At 51.1% G+C, this 17,954-nt stretch overlaps 7 protein-coding genes across 7 annotated transcripts; 4 read left to right on the top strand and 3 right to left on the bottom strand.

Annotated features, from left to right (window-relative positions):
• Positions 1-706: 706 nt before the first annotated feature.
• N7496_012097 (uncharacterized protein) lies at positions 707-1,566 on the bottom strand (the record flags this gene model as incomplete). Its single annotated transcript, XM_056705010.1, has 2 exons — positions 707-876; positions 939-1,566. The coding sequence occupies 2 exons, from the start codon at positions 1,564-1,566 to the stop codon at positions 707-709; spliced, it is 798 nt and encodes a 265-aa protein (XP_056550970.1).
• A 1,127-nt stretch (positions 1,567-2,693) lies between these two features.
• Positions 2,694-3,892, bottom strand: N7496_012096 (sideroflexin family transporter; the record flags this gene model as incomplete). Its single annotated transcript, XM_056705009.1, has 4 exons — positions 2,694-3,383; positions 3,443-3,537; positions 3,595-3,728; positions 3,789-3,892. 4 exons carry the CDS (start codon positions 3,890-3,892, stop codon positions 2,694-2,696), a joined length of 1,023 nt encoding a protein of 340 aa, XP_056550969.1.
• Positions 3,893-4,359: 467 nt separating this feature from the next.
• On the bottom strand, positions 4,360-6,653 carry N7496_012095 (PHD finger domain protein; the record flags this gene model as incomplete). The annotated part of the gene is made up of 2 exons (XM_056705008.1): positions 4,360-4,534; positions 4,591-6,653. 2 exons carry the CDS (start codon positions 6,651-6,653, stop codon positions 4,360-4,362), a joined length of 2,238 nt encoding a protein of 745 aa, XP_056550968.1.
• A 3,928-nt stretch (positions 6,654-10,581) lies between these two features.
• Positions 10,582-11,399, top strand: N7496_012094 (DUF2293 domain-containing protein; the record flags this gene model as incomplete). Its single annotated transcript, XM_056705007.1, has 3 exons — positions 10,582-10,731; positions 10,792-10,914; positions 10,989-11,399. The coding sequence occupies 3 exons, from the start codon at positions 10,582-10,584 to the stop codon at positions 11,397-11,399; spliced, it is 684 nt and encodes a 227-aa protein (XP_056550967.1).
• A 635-nt stretch (positions 11,400-12,034) lies between these two features.
• On the top strand, positions 12,035-13,374 carry N7496_012093 (uncharacterized protein; the record flags this gene model as incomplete). The annotated part of the gene is made up of 2 exons (XM_056705006.1): positions 12,035-12,418; positions 12,523-13,374. 2 exons carry the CDS (start codon positions 12,035-12,037, stop codon positions 13,372-13,374), a joined length of 1,236 nt encoding a protein of 411 aa, XP_056550966.1.
• A 326-nt stretch (positions 13,375-13,700) lies between these two features.
• N7496_012092 (uncharacterized protein) lies at positions 13,701-15,110 on the top strand (the record flags this gene model as incomplete). Its single annotated transcript, XM_056705005.1, has 4 exons — positions 13,701-13,843; positions 14,279-14,639; positions 14,701-14,866; positions 14,926-15,110. 4 exons carry the CDS (start codon positions 13,701-13,703, stop codon positions 15,108-15,110), a joined length of 855 nt encoding a protein of 284 aa, XP_056550965.1.
• A 542-nt stretch (positions 15,111-15,652) lies between these two features.
• On the top strand, positions 15,653-17,897 carry N7496_012091 (pseudouridine synthase PUS7; the record flags this gene model as incomplete). The annotated part of the gene is made up of 2 exons (XM_056705004.1): positions 15,653-15,855; positions 15,914-17,897. The coding sequence occupies 2 exons, from the start codon at positions 15,653-15,655 to the stop codon at positions 17,895-17,897; spliced, it is 2,187 nt and encodes a 728-aa protein (XP_056550964.1).
• Between the last annotated feature and the right edge of the window lie 57 nt (positions 17,898-17,954).

Here is a 17,954-nt window from a genome sequence, read left to right as displayed (position 1 = left end):
GCTTGACTACGACTTTCTTCTCTGGCTGAACCTGCTTCCCCGTCTTGGAGGTTCTCTATCATGACTCAAGCAGAGAATACCACCCCGGCTCTGCAATAGCTGGGCTGGACTGCCAGGATGTCCGCAATTTTTTCTCTCTCCCCTCGTATGTTCCCCGGATATTGGCATATCGTGCGATGAGGTTTCGATTGTGATATCTTATGGTTTTTATCTTTTAGTTATTCGTTACCATTCCTTCTGGCGCTGGTGATTGGTTTTATATTTTCAAGGTCTTTTTTCTGCGCTGTTGCATCTGCTGCGCGATGTGTCCTTTTCTTCTGGTTTCTCTGTTGAGTATCCTTGGGGGTTAGGCTGTGATTTTTGGATTATACCATTGAGGTCGGGGATATTCTAGGCGTCCATGTAGGAGTAAAGGGGATGTATATAGGCATTGGCCGGTCCTAATGACCCGACTCCATTGACCCGTTAATTATATGGTTCTTCCAGGAGAGGAAGATGTAGACTTTCAGATATTCGCATAAATTTTCGTACTGGTAATACAAAATATGCCCTGTCTATTCAAGTCTCTTGACTGTCTGAACAGCATGAACCATACCCTTGCCTATTATAGAAGTTCACGCTACTATCTCCACACACTGTATCCAACCTAAGTCTGATATAGATCATTCCAATCCAAGGTCACCAAATAGTCAAGGACATAACCACCCTAGATACCTTCCTCGATCCAATTCAAATCCGGAGACTTCCTCCGCTGAAGAATACCCTCAATTCTCTCCGCAAGATCCAACAACTCCTCGTCACAACCAACTCTCCCCATCAACTCCAATCCAACCGGCACACCCTGCACCGCAGAAGAAGTCGGAGGACTAAACCCAGCTATAACTCCGATATCAGCATCCTCCTCAACAAGTCTACTCCTCGAGAAACTCCAAACTCACCAGGAATACAAATAGCCGGCCTCCCCGTCAAAGCAGCCAGAATCCCATTCCTCCTCGGCTGCACACACGTCCCAATCTTCGCAACAAACTGCCTCTGATGCGGATAAACCAGTGCATCAATCTTATTCTCTTCAAACACCCTCCTAACAGAGTCCTTCAACACAGATATCCTCTCCAAACGAGCCTGATGCCCAGGACTACCCAGTGAAAATGTCTCTGGATCTTTCAGCGGCGCAGTGAATACCTCGGTCACGGCATTTCGATCATATTCCCCGCTTTCTGCGATTTGCTTTAGCGAGGTATATGGTGATATGACAGTCGGTGATTGCAGGAATGTATCTAGTCGTTGCTGGAACTCGTAGATTTGTGTATCGGCCGTGGAGTAGAGAGTTGCGAAACTCCAGTTCGGATGGCTGGTAGGGGTGATATGGACCAATTCGATATCCGAGCCAGCTTCGGTCTGTATAGAAGCCAAAGCCTGGTTAATGATATCCTGAATAATACCATTTTCCTTTACAACATCCTCAGACAGATCTCCAGGCGAATCATCAAGACCGAAATACGCATCCAAAATACCAATCCGAATCTTTCTCACACCTCCATCCCCATCATCCCCAGTCCTCCCCATCTCCCTCCCATCTCCCTTAATAACGTCAAAAACAACCCTAACATCCCCCACACACCCCCCAACCGGCCCAACAACATCCTGCACCTCACTAACGGGCACAACACCCTCCACACACACCCTCGCACTGGAAGGCCTAAACCCAACAACCCCACACGCCGACGCAGGCGACCTACACGAATTAACCGTATCACTCCCACACCCCACAAGACCGAATCCACACGAAACCGCCACCGCAGTACCCCCCGACGACCCACCGGGTGTCCGCGTATAATCCCACGGATTAACCGTTTGACCACGGACCGAGGAAGTCGTCGTTCCCTGGAGGGCGAATTCGTGTAGATTCGCCTTAGCGAGGATAATAGCACCTGCTGCTCTTAGTCGTGCGACGAGGGGACTATCGGTTGTTGTGTGCAGGGAGTGCAGGGCTTGAACGCCTGCTGTTGTGGGTGTATCATGTGTAGTGATGTTATCTTTTAGGATTATCGGAATGCCGTGGAGGGGTGGGAGGGAGGTGTTGGATTTAGGAGGGAGGGGGTTTGAGTGTCTTTTTTGTGGGCTGTTTGTAGGGCGGTTTTGTTGATGTGGATTATTGATTTGAGGGTTGGGTCGTAGGCTGTTATGCGGGTGAGGTAGATGTTAATTAGTTCGGTGCAGGTTGTTGTTCCAGTCGTGAGGGCGTGGTGGAAACTTGAGATTGTGAGGTTGGGTATGTCGAGGGTTGGGGTGGTTGAGCCCATTATGGATGGAGGTAGGGTGCTGCTGTGTATTGGGAGGGGATTGGATTTGAGGGAGGTTGACTAGAAGAATAGTCCAGGTAGTCAATAAGAGGGATGGGTATATGTATAGTTGGGGTAGAGTTGGAGTAAGTAGTGCTGTACTCCAATATCCGTAGATGTCCCTCGAATGCATGGCGGGGTGTTCTTAGCACTTGCTAGTACAGTAGGAAACTATTCTCAAGGCCCTTTCTTCTCTACAAATACTATACTCATCAAATCCATCATATAAAATCGTATATTCAAATCCTATACAAAGAACCCTAAAATCCAAAAATTCTATTCATGCACATGCACGCAAAATGCACACGCTGTAATCAAAATGAAACGCCAAAAACCATAAGAAACACCAAATTACATGCCGCGGTTAAACTCAACCATCCCCTCAAATCCACCCCGACCATGGAACTCCTCCTCCAGCGAAGCAGCACTAATAGCCTGACGCTGCGGGAACGCGGCCAACGCCAACGGCAAAGCGAACAACGAAGTCGTCAGGACAAGACCCAGGTTCACGGGGAGAACCATGCGCGGGTTCGCCTTCATCCAGGCAGTCTTCTCGAGACGGACCAGGATCAGAGGGGGCAGGACCATGATCGGGGTTGCATTGAGGACACGGGAGATGGCAGTCTCGCCGACAGCGAGGGTAGCAGCCTTCTTACTCTTGCCCAGACTTTGGAGAGGTTCGGCGTCGTCGCCGAGGGCTTCGCGCTTAGCGCGATCCGCGTCCGAGAGAACGGGGTAAACGTCGATGCCGCGGCGGATTTCCTCGCCGCGCATGAGGAAGACGTTTAGGGCCGAGGCACTGGCGACGGCGGCGAAGGGGACGAGACGGGAGAGGATGAGGCGGGTGTTGGGGGAGATGCTCTTCAGACGGGGCACGAGGGCATTCAGACCCAGAGCGACGGAGCAGGAGGCGGAGACGGCCATGAGGTAGGATTTGGCGATTTGGGAGGTGGAGAGTGGGGTGGATTTGTTGGCGTTGGCATTGTTGATGGCGACGTTGAGGGATTGATTGCCGATTTGCCAGAGGAGGGTACCGGTTGTCTGTAGGAGTTGTGTTAGGGCTGTCGTGTGACATGTGAGTAGGGGGGAGGGATACTCACTCCCAGACCCGGGGTAAGCATGCCCGCCGTCACGACCAAGTTGGTAAGGACGTAAGCAGACATGCGGAAGGGGAGCATAACCGGTTCGCCAGTATCTAAACCCCACATAATCAGCGATTGACTCTATTTCTCCCACACGATTCAATCCATACCAGGGTGCAGCGTCGAGTCGACCACCTTCTTCGCCTTCCACAATTCCGGAGTCATAAGGGGGATCTTATTCTGCTTATACGAAGCGATCAAACTCTTCGCTTGCTCCAGGCCCGCGGGCGAAACGAGCAGCGTCCTGGTTGAATCAATTAGCATGCGATCGCATAACAAAAAGGGTATCCTCGGGGCAGCTTACCGAGGATCGGAGATGTCTGCAGCATGGCGAACACGGCCCCAGTAGGACTTCAAGTCATATTGAGAGACGGGCAGGTCACGGGGACCAGGGAGTGAGGCAGACATGGCCAAAAAGCACAAAAGAGAGTGTGTCTAAGAGGAAGAAAAGAGTGAAGGATCCTGGGGGAGGCGAGAAGAAATGACTCGAATTTGCGGGGAGTCCGATTTACTTTTTCACGATAATAAAAGGCGGTGAGGCGATAAGTGGACTAGCAGCCAATCAGAAGTGAGGGTTGATTTGCCTTTTCCAGGAACACCGGGCGGGCTTCCGATTCTATGCGGGACAAGGACGGAGTTAAAGATGGAGGAAATTCTATTGGACTGGGGCAAAGTATAAAGGCAATAGTACACAAAAAAAGTACAGAGGTATCATCATGAAGAGGGGGAAAGGGATTAGAAAAAGACATAACGGCGGGAGCTGTCCCGATGCAAGTATAAAATAAGAAACCCGGCGCTCGGGGGATATGAGTTAAACAAAGGAAAACAAAAAGTCGTCAAGACACATCCTCACTGGACAAGGAGGACCGGCAAGTCTACCGGAATCGAAAGGATTTATGCGCCAAAGGGGAAGGGGGACCCCCGCCTGGTGCATACCCGGACCGGACACGAGAGGGGGTTTGGGCACAAAACATGCAGACGTAGAAGGAGGGCAGGTTGGACCGCTCCAGACCGACACATTTCGTATGGAGCCAGTGTGTACAGGATTCGCTGGAAAGAAGGTCAGTAAAATTGTATATGCACAAAATTAGGAAGACAGTGCTTACCATTGAATCATGAGATGGCCGCCATTGTCCATCGAATTGCAAACGCAGCGTGTTCCGTTGCTGGGGTTGCTATGACGGTCGGTGCTGGGAGTGGCCAAGTCCGGGTCGGTCAAGGTAGTGGGGGAGTGATTTGAATGATGCGATGGGTGGATATCAAAGTCACTATGGAGTCGAGGAGGGGAAGAGCGGATGTGAGCAAAGGTAGCAGCTCGCGGAAGACGAGCACCGTAGCTACCACCAGTAGAAGGCCTAGGGCCCCGTCCGCGGTCTTTCAGCACCTGTCGAAGTGCATGAGTGGCATCGCCACTGTCATCTTCTTCGCCAGGTAGCGTCTGAGAAGCAACGCTACCCCGGGTAAATGTAGCATCCGAATGTAGTAGGGATGAATGCCGCTTGCTAGGCGTCCGCTTTATGGCCTCGGGAGAGCCCCGATAGGTGGATCGGCTCGAGATACCGCGAGAGGAACCCGCCCAGGGAGACATGCGTCCTGAGTGAGATGAACCCACCGTAGACGCATACGATCCTTTAGAGGGAGGGCGAGAGCCCGAATCACTACGGGACAAGGAGGGCCGACCGCTGTCAAAGAGACCGTACGAGGATGACTGTGGACGAGGCAGAACGGGATATTCAGAGTACTCGGCAGGGTCGGCTTCACTCTCGGTGGCAGAACCATCAAGGTCCATACCAGTCAAGGGATCAGTCAACCCTGTAGGGCCCTGGTCGAGACGCTGCATTTCCGCCTTGGCCCGACCGTCCTTGCCAATCTTCAACACCACCGACTGCGAACGAGTTGGCATGCCCGTGGCGACTGAATTAGACCGTGCCAACGGTGCCGGTCTCATAGTCTTGATGGGAGAAGACCGGCCCTTGGAAGGACTCTTGCGGATACCACTCGTCGTGGCCATGATGCCGCTGGATCGACTGAGTGGACGATGAGAGGAGCTCGTGATCGCCGTATGGGTCACACTCCGAGTAAGACCTGGCCGGCCACGAGGGGTGAAATCGTCATCTTCGTCATCCCCGGAGAAGCTCGAAAATGAACCAGGACGTTGGCCTTCATAGCCCTGGGCTCGACGAAGTTCCTCCCGTTTCGATTCTTCGATTTGATGGTGATAAGGCTGCCTCATCCCGGGCCGCCTTTCCGGCGTGACTTGAGGCCCGCCAAATCGTCGGGCAGGGGAGCTCAGAAACATCGCTGGGTCGTCGGCTTTAGTAACGGGGATACGCGGGGAGGTCGAGAAGGGAGCGGGAAACACAGCTGCATCGGTTGGAGCAGCTAAGGAGATGCCAAATCCACCGTTGGTGAATTCAGGTAGATCCATGGAGCCATCAATGGTGGGGAGTTGTGGGATGTTCGCATTGATAGAGGCGTGAGCAGGCAGTCGTTCCACATGAGTATTGCCTCGACCCGAGTCTAGTGACGGTAATCCATTTACAGACGGATCCTGCTCTTGGTCCCAAAACAGTCGCTGTTGTGGGAAGAAGGGAGAACCCGTGGGATCTAAAGAAGCCAACTGGAAGAGGTCTGGGGAAGACTGAAGATTGCCGAACAGTCGAGGAGATACCCCTAGAAGACGACTCGGAGTTTCTAAATGATTAGCCACCCGCGGTGTTGTCCCCCTTCCGACACTGCCCATGGACTCGAACTCGGGAATCTTCCGTCTTGACGCACTGGTCGGTGGCGGGGTTTGCATTGATGCTGCCGATTTCGCTGAATCCACCGTCCTGGGGCCATCTTCGCTCATGGTGGGCATCGGCTTCATAGGGCGAATCCTCCTGGCCGTATCGGTATTCTCTGAGCCCCTTCCATCTCTGATATCCGTTGAAGAAGTCTCTGCTCTTAAAAGGTTGGAGGGCGTATTGATACGAAACTTGTGCGGCGAGCGAAGGAACTCGGGACTAGAGGCATATGGGTCGGCGGTATCCCAGGTGACTCGAGGGTCGAAGAAGCTAGACTCGAGTTTCGGAGTCGTGAACGAGTCAAAGGCGGCCGTCGTAGGAGTCCTCGTCGGGGTCTGAGGTTCGCCGTTGGGATAGCTGAAGCTGAACATGGCCGGGTACATTAGCGTCATATTTCGGGGTCACGACCGGCAGTAAGACCAAGATTGCAACCGAAGGGGAAAAATAGCATCAAAGCACCAAGAGATACAAGACACGGAGTAATCTCGAGCAAGGCACCCCGCACGGAAGGGAGGAAAGGAGGGAGGGGGGGGGGGGGGGAGGAGGAAGAGTGGTTGGTGGTAGCTGCAACGGAAGGAGGACAGGGCTTCAACATACCTATGGACAGGGTGATCCCAACTCATGTCAGCAACACGAGCCTAGCAACCATCGACGGTCAAAAGCTGCCAGGCAACCTTAACGGAGGAGATATGGAAAAGATTGGAGGAGAAGAGTCGAAGGGGGGAGGAGAGAGGAATGCTCGACAGGGAGGGTGTGGGAAGGAAGGTTTGCGGAGGTCGGAGGTCAGAGCATTGATCGAAAGGTTGGATGCTGCAGGAGTAATTTGGTCGTGGCCTCAGTATTGCAATGAGTCTAGCTGTAGCTTCGAGATAGCGAGGATCGGATGCAAATTGATTTTCCGTGCAGGAGGTTGAATCCAGGTATGTAGGAAGGAGGAAGAGGTCGTCGGATGTGTTGGAAGTAGGCGGGCTTTGGCTTCCGTGGTCGATTGGAGCAGGCTATAGGATTTTAGGGTTGTTGAAGGATAAGGGCAAGATCGTTTCCAGAGGAAGAAAGAAGGACCAGGAATGTCGATAAAAAGTGTAAAGAGTTCGAAGCTGGCAGGAGAGATCGTCGAGAGGAGAAAAGAGACGGAGGGGTGTTTTTCTTTTTCTCAGTTGGTCCAAGATCGTTCTTTTTTTCCCGTGGGGGACCACTTTCTTTTTTTTTTCTTTTGATTACTTGGTCGGCCTCCACCGATCCACTACGAAGCCTCCGATTTTCCGTCGTTAACTGGCAGGTTAAAATAAGATGACTACGGTTCTCTAGGGAGGATAGAATATTGGGGACTGAGCTTAGATCTTGGGTGTCGATGGAGTAGTTAAGAGGGTTTAGTTACATGCGGAGTATACAAAACTCGGAACACGAGGATGGAACTATGAGCCTCATTCAAAGGACTGCCTACTTTTACATAATGGATACAATTCTTAACCTACTACTACTCCGTATATCAATCTTATATACTTTATAACTATCTTCTCCTCCTCACTATTCAACTCGGTCGCATGCAAACACCCCCTTTCGAAAAGATCTCCTCGGTCCGACAGCTCAGCACTAGCTGAACAAAGGACCACAGGGCGCCTATCAAGGGCTTGCCTCCCCCCCCCCTCCCTTTGGGTCTAACTTGGGTCTAAACTCATCTCAGGATGCCAGGCCCGCCGATCCAGACCCTATTGGGGCCGACACGATCGAGCCTCGTTTCCTTAAGTTCCCTAGGCTGCTTAAGTTCCTTGGTCGTCTCGCACCGGCGGCTTCGGGGCAGCCGGTAGCGATTTGCACCAGCCAGTCATTAATGGGCGCGGGGTTACTCCCGCTTTGTTCGTCACTAGTACTGGAGGAGTAGTAACTACTACTATGGAGTTAAGTAGTTTAGACTCACTAGACTTGCCCAGGGCAAATCTGACCGATGACGACATGCGGCCATCCCTGGCGAGATGAAAGTGGAGCCGCCTTGGAAGAGCCTGGAGAAAAAAGGCGGCTGGACGGGTTAACTACGGAGTACCGAACAAGGAACTTGCTTTGGGAAGCTGGGCCAAGGGGAGGTTTTGGGCAAGTCGATTTCGTAGCGGGAAGAGTCCGGACTCCGTTCATATTCACAGTTCGGGTGCAATTGCTGACGGTACCTGATCCTGATACTTATCTCCAGGGAGGGGTTCAGCTCGCCATGGTGCTAGGCATTAAGCCGTAGGCCTTAACGAGTTTAGCCATTCGGCACGAGCTGAAGTTCATCCCCCCGGGTGAAAGGGGTAGTAACAGTAGTACAGAGTACTCTCTGTAGCTCTAGGCTCCTCTCTGGTTCCACGTAGTCTACTACGTATTCCCTTCGGGCACGGCTCTCCCAGGCTAAAGAGGAAACTGCGCCGCTACTCGTAGTTGATCTATCGTTTCAATATAGCGATGGAGGATCCTTATGTACTTGTTATTCTCGGTCGCTATAGTCGTCGTTCTAGCGAACAAACATCTCGTCTCGATAGAATATTGTAAAGCCAGCTCCTTGAGATTATCAAGCTAATTCACGGCCCCTGACATATACGACCAGCCCATCTTCTTGGCACACCTTGAATTTGTGACTCTCCAGTCTCCGCTCATTCATCCCTCTGGGTCACTTCCCCTTGCTCCTCATTTGCTGCTCATCTGCCTCCCGGTCGCATTAGAACCGGATTTTCTGATGTCTGAACGTCTCGCACAGCCCGGTATCTCGAGCACAAGTACGTACTTTCGTATTTACTAATTCCAAAGTACCATAAGGGAGCGATTTCGGATTTCCATATTTAAGCTGTCAGGCCTTCCACCTCTCCCTCTCGAGTCTTGTCCGAGCAACGGCCCCAGTTGTCCACTTTGTATCCAATTTCCGATATGCGACACGAGGTCCAGCCCAGCCCACACCTAATTCCGAACCCACAAGTTAACCAGCTAAATCCACTAGAGCTCTCCACGCTAAATCTCACGCGAGATCTACTCTAGGTTGATCGTAATCTCGGTCAACCCTACGGAGTACATACTACGTTCGAACCGGATTTGACTTTCTCCCATGATCCATCCGATCTGAGCCGCCTCTAGGACACTTTTAACCCTGCTCAAGTACAATTCCCGACCTTGTCTCCCAATTTCGAGACAGATCGTCGCACTTCCTTCTTTGGTAGAGAAGATCGCTGAGGGTCCGAGACTTGAGCCGAGATCTTGCAGGCTTGCATTGTACCTGCATCCCGTGCTGCAAGGGCGGGCTCGACGTGGCGGGATCACGATGCAAGTTTGATCTGCAGTGCTGGCCCCACGATAGCTGTCCACAAAGTTCTTGACTTCAAGTAATATACTACTAAAAGTAGCATTAACTGTAGTAATCAATTAATTAACAGATAGAATGTGTACTTGACTGGATCCTACTACTCCAGACCAGACCTACTTCCCCTCATACCCCACAGACGACTCCTCGTGCCGCCCGTCCCTTGTAATTGGACAGTTCCCATGTATCTAAAAAGTCGACCGAATTGCATACGCACAACTGCCACCTCGACCCCGCTAGCTGTATAACACTGGCTCATCACATTGATTGAATTATCATAGCACATGCTACTGTAGAATCGAGTCATTGACAATGTCATAGGAGACATTGAATTCTGACAGGCCTAAGACTGATTGTGCCTGCATTAGCAATAGTCATCGTTCATGCAGTTACGCTTAGTAAAACTGCCATATCTACACCCAGCTTTTCAAGTCTGATTTTACGAAAAATCATAGCTAGAGACCTGCAGCCTTGCGCCTTGAAGTAATTGGCCTTGCCAAGCCGTCAGCATGTTTCCCCGATGCGCCACACTGCCATGCAGCGCTATACTTCCCCGCCATATTGTACTGCTAATCAATCTACTATAAGAACTATACTCCTCCAGCGCCATCAACGTCCACATCAATCGCAACCAAGATCAGAAATTAATGAATACCTCATAATCAACACTTACAATATGGTCCATCTCCGTAAAACAGAGGGGGGCGTGCCTCTGTTCTTTCCCTCTTTGTTTCCCACGCCTTTCTTTCCTCTCTACCTCTCTCGTCCTTTATTGGCGTTGATATTGACGTTTACTTTCACGTTCTTTCCACGTCAATCGCATCGTCACATCCATTCTAATCTCTACCTACACGTTTACGTTTAGATTCACGTTCTTCTCGTCATAATCGCATCCTCACATCCACCTCTACCTCTCTGTTCAAAACGTCTACATCTACATTCGTCCCAATAACCCTCACACACATCCTCTTCTCTATAACCAGTACAAAATGGCATACCTAGCACCATGCAAGGTCTGCGTGCGCCGCCTTCACAAGAAGGTGGCCCACCGTCGGCCGGGTAGCGTGCGTAAGCCGAAGGCCCGGTCCTTGGCCACGGCTAGCCAACGAGATGAGAAATGTCCCGAGCAATTGGAAGGTGTAAGTTAAATATTCCTCGTACTTGACCATTCGTCACAACCAGTACCTAAACCTGGATAGGGTGTGTATGAACGTGCGCCCATGCCAGAGGGCTACTCTTTTGTTCCCAAGGGCGATATCTTCATTACTCTGAAGTGTCGAATGAAGACCTGGGAGTCTAAGCAGATCGTGTACAACGTCTACGTGAGTATTGATGCTTGCTCTTATTAAACAGCTACCTCCATCCCGAATGGAATCATTCTAATCCACTGTTCTAGAACGGACTGACCCAGATTCCCGTCGGAATTCGAGTGCCCTCTGGTATCTACGCAGAGGTTCTTGCAAAGTCCAAGGAGACTGAACGACCTCGTGCCTTTGCCGCCAACCCCCGCTATACCAACTCTCAGGATCCAGCACGAACGCTCCTACGCCGTCACTTTCCGATGATGCCAGGGCACATTCTTGATTCCATTGTGGAGTATGCCTTCCAAGAAGGTTCGGGTCGAGTGGGTTGCGATGAAACCCTTTCCGACAGCGAAAAAGCCCAGCTAGCTGTCGAGGCCCATATTCGACACCACCACACGCCTTACGAGGCCATGCTTGAAAGCGGGTTGGATCGGGAACTGGCACACAGGAGAGTACGGGAGACCGTACAGAGAATCCGAAAGGCTTGGGAGGGAACCGACTGAAAAGAAGATGAGTCTTTGTGCCATTACGGCTGGGATGATCCGAGTTGTGTGAGAAATTGTCAATTGCATAGCAATGGAATTCTTGTTCGGATACGGGATCGGGTATGTTGTGAATAACTTCAATGATGCTGATGGATATTTGGAATACCTGTGAACTCTCAACACGTGTGAGTGATCATGAGATACATCCAATGTCTGCTCAGCCTATCAATGCAGGATACGCTCTTTTTGTTCTCTCGTTTATTCTCTGTTTCTACTCCCCTGTAATTCTATCTGGAGCATAGCCATACTTCTTTCAAGTATTTCCATGAATAGACTATCGTCTCTTCATGTCTCATGACCACTGAAACAAAACTTCTTAGCAAATCATCTCCTCATCCCCCAAACTCGGCGATAAGCACCACCATTAACCCCATTAGGAATGGCGCTCTCAGGGGCGACCACAGTTAAGCATCAATCAGCGCTGGGCAGTGGATCCTGGCCCCCACTCAACGCCCAAGGGTCCCAGTCCGATCGCTTGCCAAAAAGAGCCAGCCAAATGGAGAATCTCGTTGCGCTGACTATCTCCCCCTACCCCAATATTCGGCCCAGCTCGACTCCAAATTTCCCTTCATCATGGCCCCTCCCCGTCCACCATGTTGAGGCGATACGTGCCCGTCCGGGGATGCGCTGGCCGGCGTCGCTACGTCGTGCTTATCGCTCTGCTAGCCTTGTTCTTGCTAGTCAGGAGTCTGCCAGCATTGAAAAGTGACTTGAACAGCCGTGCAGGTATTGCGCTTTCTGAGGACCGGCCGCGATACCTCTATCACTCCGCATTCCGCAGGAATCCAGATCGGGGTTATGAAGAGCAGCTGTCCAATGCTTTACAAGGAATTGAGCGTCAGCAGTTATCGCTGAATAGCCACGAGGATAAGACGCATACGTTATGGCAGATCATGCTGGGGCTGGACCCCAGTGCAGAAATCAGGAGCGAAGATTCGCTAAAGTTTGAGAAGAAGAATTCCGAATGGAAGTACTCGGTGAGATCGCAAGAACCAATTCCTCTGCAGATGGCGCGATTTGCGCAATTCGCGCAGTCTGCGCAATTTGGCACGCTTTCCGCTAACTGATTCTCGCCGGCCAGCTCGTAACCACTGAATGGGCCGAAGAATTCATTACCGTCACTCTTGCCTCCATCCCGGGCCTCTCTAGTCTTTACCATTCCTACCCACACCACGTTCTGCGGGCCGACTTACTGCGCTATCTGATCCTGTGGTACTTTGGTGGCTACTACGCAGATACGGACGTTTTCCCTGCAAGATCAATCAAGCAATGCCCATCACTACGAAACTCAGTCTTCCAGATTGACAACCCCGACATTTCCCTCGTCGTGGGCATCGAAATCGACGAGCCATTCGCTTCACCCAAGAAAATGCGCGATTGGCACTGGGTCCGCAGCTACGGTTTCATCCAGTATACCATGTACGCACCCCGTCGATTCAGTCCACTGCTGCGAGAAGTGATCGTGCGAGTCCTATCACACACGAAACGCCACATCGACGAAAGTAACATCTTTCTCGGCGCGCGGTATAATGAACTTACTACGCTCGAAATCACCGGACCGGGTGTCTTCACCGATGCCATTCTGGACGTTTTATCCGACACATTACCAGCAAACCACTCGTTGGTTGCAGAGTCACTCGAGGCGGATGCAGGTCTGGGCGACCTTGTCCCGGAATTCTCGACTACGCCTCAAGAACGGGTGACTTGGGCACCGTTCTACCGACTCAAAGAACCGCTGTGCGTCGAGGGGGCCGAGGCTAAGCCGGGTACCCAGCTGGGTGGATTGTGTGTTCTGCCTGTGAATGCTTGGGGTAATGGGCAGAGACATAGCGGGTCGGAAGACTTTGGTAGCTCCCATGCCTGTATCAACCATCGATTTGGGGGGACGTGGAAGCCTTGGAAACAGAGTTGGAAGAAGTATCTGTTTGGATGAGTGGTATGCAGGTGATGTAAATTTCGGGTTTTATGCTTGGTTACGTTTATTCTAGACATGTCCACTACTTTACTGTACATATATGCACCTATATACACTGGGTGATGTCCGCTTGGTGGGACTTTCCTGTCTTCTGCGACACTTCCCAGCTGTCACGGTGTCTCCATCTTAAGTGCTGAACAACACTAAGCGTACCATGCCTTTGACACCATGCGGTGGCTCGATCATGGGCAAAAATAAAAGACCAACTTTCCCTCCAACACCTTCAGTCTCATAATATTACCCTTCTTAACTTGCTTCGAGCAACACTCACCTACACAGTCACAATGTCATCGAGGCAGCGTAAGGCAGCGACAACAGACTTTGACTGGAATGCCCTCGTTTGCAAGCAAAAGATACAACCTATTACCGAAGATTTTGCCGCAGCGACTCGTGAACGTCTACAAGCTATCCATGCGAATTTCCAAAGGTTTGTCTACCCAGTCCCAGCCCATGTCCAGCTTCCTAGTAGATATCAGCTTTATACAACAAATCGACCCACCGGACTTCATATATTGGCTTGAGAAACATCACATTGAAGCTGATCGATGGCTATCTTTGCTGGTTTCTTAATGAAAATGGTTCATAACCGGTTGTAATTCAGAGGAAATGTTCGTTGTTATTTCTGATAAGACACAAGAGGCTATAAACAACGTAAAGTCCACTTTGATTAGAAATCAATTTGTTCTTCGTATAGACAGCGCAAAAATTATTTCCCATGTTGCGAGTTTGTTCCTAACATACTCGTGCCTCGTCTCACAACAATAATTTGGAAAGAATGCGATTGCCATCACTTGGGAATGTCTTTCACGCAACTAGTGCCCTTCCCGTTTTTATAGATATGACAGCAAACTCGTCCATACAGGTATGAGTCGCTCTATAGTCGTCACCATATTGGGATTAACCTTATTTTACCCCCAAAAGACATCAAGCCAGATAATATCATGCAAGAATTAAACGACAACTCCGTCCTCGACAAATTTGTTCAAGCTGAGCTAGACAAACCCTCCCCTCGGAAAGTTGTCGACAGGCAAACAATTTATCTTTCCAGACTATTTGAGCCCCCGAAGAAGTTCGGGAGAGTCTTGCTATGTGATTTCGGGTCTGCTGTTCAAGGAGAAGAACAAAGGAATCATAATGCGCAACCTGAGATCTTCAGATCGCCAGAGGTGATGTTAACGGCCGACTGGAGCTATCCTGCTGATATCTGGAATGTGGGCGTTATGGTGAGTCTGATAAAGCAGAGGTTTAAATACGCACTTTGATGCTAATTCGCCTGGACATTAGGCCTGGTTTCTTTTTGAGGGCGACCTCCTCTTCACCGGACAATACCCTACCTTACATAGGTATATTACCCGTGCGCATCTCGCAGAAATCATTGGATTGGTAGGGCCGCCACCACTCGATCTTGTTCAGCAAGGGACCAGAAGCTCTGAGTTTTTCGATGAAGACGGTAAGGATGTTTTCTTGCACCATTCTTGCTACCAAGATTATTGACACACTCTTCTGTAGGAAACTGGAAGGTGGATGACGTGGAGATAAAACGAAAACGCCTGGAAGATTTAGAGCAGTATCTCGAAGGAGAAAACAAAAAGGACTTTCTAGCGTTCATGCGGGGCACTCTTCAATGGCGACCAGAAGACCAGAAGAACGCTGCAGAACTTCTCAAAGATCCATGGCTGAACAGCTGGATCTGATGAGAGAGATTAATCGCTGAGGTTCTGATGTTGCGCGTCTGAGATTGGGACTGTACGGCGGCCGGTAGGATACCAAATCATGCAGAAAATGACCTAATCAAAATACCTTACCCATATATGCAGACAAAAGGACATTTGAGTAATCTCTAGGCTGTCTTCATCAAGACGGGGCATGCTGCTTAGGCAGTCTAATTTCGCCAAGTTGATATATCTGGTACTTCAACGCCGAGTTCATTACGATGGCCCTGCTGGAGTAGGCCTCAAACCCCGTAGTAAGAACTAGCCACTCAAGAACAGTAGAGATGATATTACGACTAATTCAAGCCTAAATAACTATCTTCCTAGTCTCTTCGTATCTGTTTAATAAAACTCCAGGTAGATAGAGCATTGAGCGGTCCCCTTCTATAGTCTTCCCAATCTGGTAGTTAGGGCTAACCCCCATCCCGCCTTATCGCGCTAATCCCGAAACGTTATCAAAAGTTCTTGCTCCGCTGAGACTGTTGCGGAGCTTTCACTTGATTCCCCGATCAAGCCTATTCACAATGGAACGGCCAGAGCTTGTAGAGTCTCCGCGGAAGCGGCAAAAGACTGAGGATGTTCCTTCAACCGATGTCACGGTTGATGTGCTTCCAGGCAATGGCAGCGCCGCCGCGACAGACGCGCAGACCATGAAGGAAAACGATGTTGGCATTACGGAGCTCGTGACTGCTGATAGCGAGGGATTCTCGGGTATCCTGAAGAAGAGGTATGAGCTGGAGGCTCGGACTGAATTCATCATCATTGTACTAAACTACTCGCTACAGATACACTGATTTCTTGGTCAATGAGATCACTCCCTCCGGCCAAGTCGTTCACCTCCAAAACACCCGCGCGCCCTTCTCTTCGAACACCGAGGAAGCCACCCCGACTGAATCGCAGCAGCCCACACCACAGGCTACGGAGCAGCCCGCTCAGAAGGAGGAAGCCACTGAGACCCCAGAGGCTGTGACCCCCGCCGAGTTCAAGGTGTCGGAAGAGGACAATGCTTTGCTTGCAGAGTACTTTGGCGCTGAGAATGCGACTGCCATTATCGATCTGCACCAGACAGCAATGAACTCTCCCAGAGCTCGTCCTAGCGAATTGGGCAAGGTTACCGTCGTTGTCTCCGACCGCGACCTCCGCACCAAGATTCACCAGGCCATCCGTCGCATTTTCAACTCGCAGTTGGAGTCAAGCACTGATAGCGAAGGAAACCTTGCCATCACGGCGGCCAGCAACCGCTTCAAGCGCAAGGCTCAAGGACACCGTGGTGGCAACGCTGGTCGTACCGGTGGCCGAATGAACTGGGACGAGCTGGGTGGCCCGTATCTCCATTTCACTATCTACAAGGAGAACAAGGATACGATGGAGGTTATCTCATACATTGCCCGCACAATGAAGATGAACCCGAAGACCTTCCAGTTCGCCGGTACCAAGGATAGACGCGGTGTGACCGCTCAGCGCGCCTGCGTCCTCCGTGTCCAAGCCGAGCGGCTCGCGAACATGAACAAGTCTCTGCGAAATTCCTATCTGGGCGACTTTGAGTACCGCAAGCATGGGCTTGAGCTCGGTGACCTTGGTGGTAACGAGTTCGTCATCACCCTCCGCGACTGTGAATTCCCCGGTGTGGATATGACGGATCCTCAGGCTGCTGCTACCAAGGCCTCCGAGATTGTTGGCACTTCTCTGAAGAACCTCCACGATCGCGGTTACTTCAACTACTACGGTCTTCAGCGATTCGGTACTTTCACCACCCGAACTGATACCATCGGTGTCAAGATGCTGCAGGATGATTTCAAGGGTGCCGCCGAGGCTATTCTTCACTACCCTCCCCACGTCCTCGCCGCTGCGCAGGAAGGCGAATCATCCACCGCACTGATTAGCACCGATGACAAGGCCCGTGCCGAAGCAATCTACATCTTCCAAAGCACGCACAACGTGAACGACGCTCTTGCCAAGCTCCCGCGCAAGTTCTCTGCCGAGGCCAACATCATCCGCCACCTGGGTCGGGTTAAGAACGACTACCTGGGTGCCATCATGTCTATCCCCCGCAATCTGCGACTGATTTATGTTCACGCTTACCAGTCCCTTGTATGGAACTTTGCTGCTAGCGAGCGCTGGCGACTCTACGGCGACAAGGTTGTCGAGGGTGACCTGGTTATTGTCAGCGAGCACCGGGACAAGGAAGAGACCGACCCTGCCGCAGCCAATAGCGGTGTGGATGAAGATGGCGAAGTTGTTGTTCTCCCCGAAGGCGAGAACAGCTCATACGCCGCGGAAGACGCATTCACTCGGGCCCGGGCTTTGACCGCCGAGGAGGCCGCTAGTGGAAAGTACTCCATCTTTGACGTGGTTCTGCCCCAACCCGGCTTTGACGTCCTCTACCCAGCCAATCAGATGACCGAGTTCTATAAAAAGTTCATGGGCAGCGAGCAAGGTGGTGGCCTTGACCCGTTCAACATGCGCCGTAAGAACAAGGATACCAGTCTGAGTGGTGGCTACCGCAAGGTCTTTAGCCGTATGGGATCCAACTTCTCGCATGAGGTCAAGTTGTACTCTGAAGATAACGAGCAGTTTGTCCAAACGGATATGGAAAAGCTCAAGGGTAGCGAGGATCGTGGCAGTGCAGCCACGTCCGAGACTGGCGATAAGTTGGCCGTCGTGTTGAAGTTCCAGTTGGGCTCTAGCCAGTACGCCACCATGGCGCTCCGCGAGCTGAGCAAGGGGTTGGTTCGTGAGTACAAGCCTGATCTTGGTGGTGGTCGATAAGCCAATCATTAGTATGATATGATGGAAATTGGGTGGCCTTCCACTTTCGTTGTACAT

The sequence above is a fragment of the Penicillium cataractarum genome, assembly GCF_028827025.1.
Source record: "Penicillium cataractarum strain IBT 29864 chromosome Unknown utg000009l, whole genome shotgun sequence".
In the NCBI taxonomy this organism is placed as follows: Eukaryota; Fungi; Ascomycota; class Eurotiomycetes; order Eurotiales; family Aspergillaceae; genus Penicillium; species Penicillium cataractarum.
This window is presented reverse-complemented; position numbering and strand designations above follow the sequence as displayed.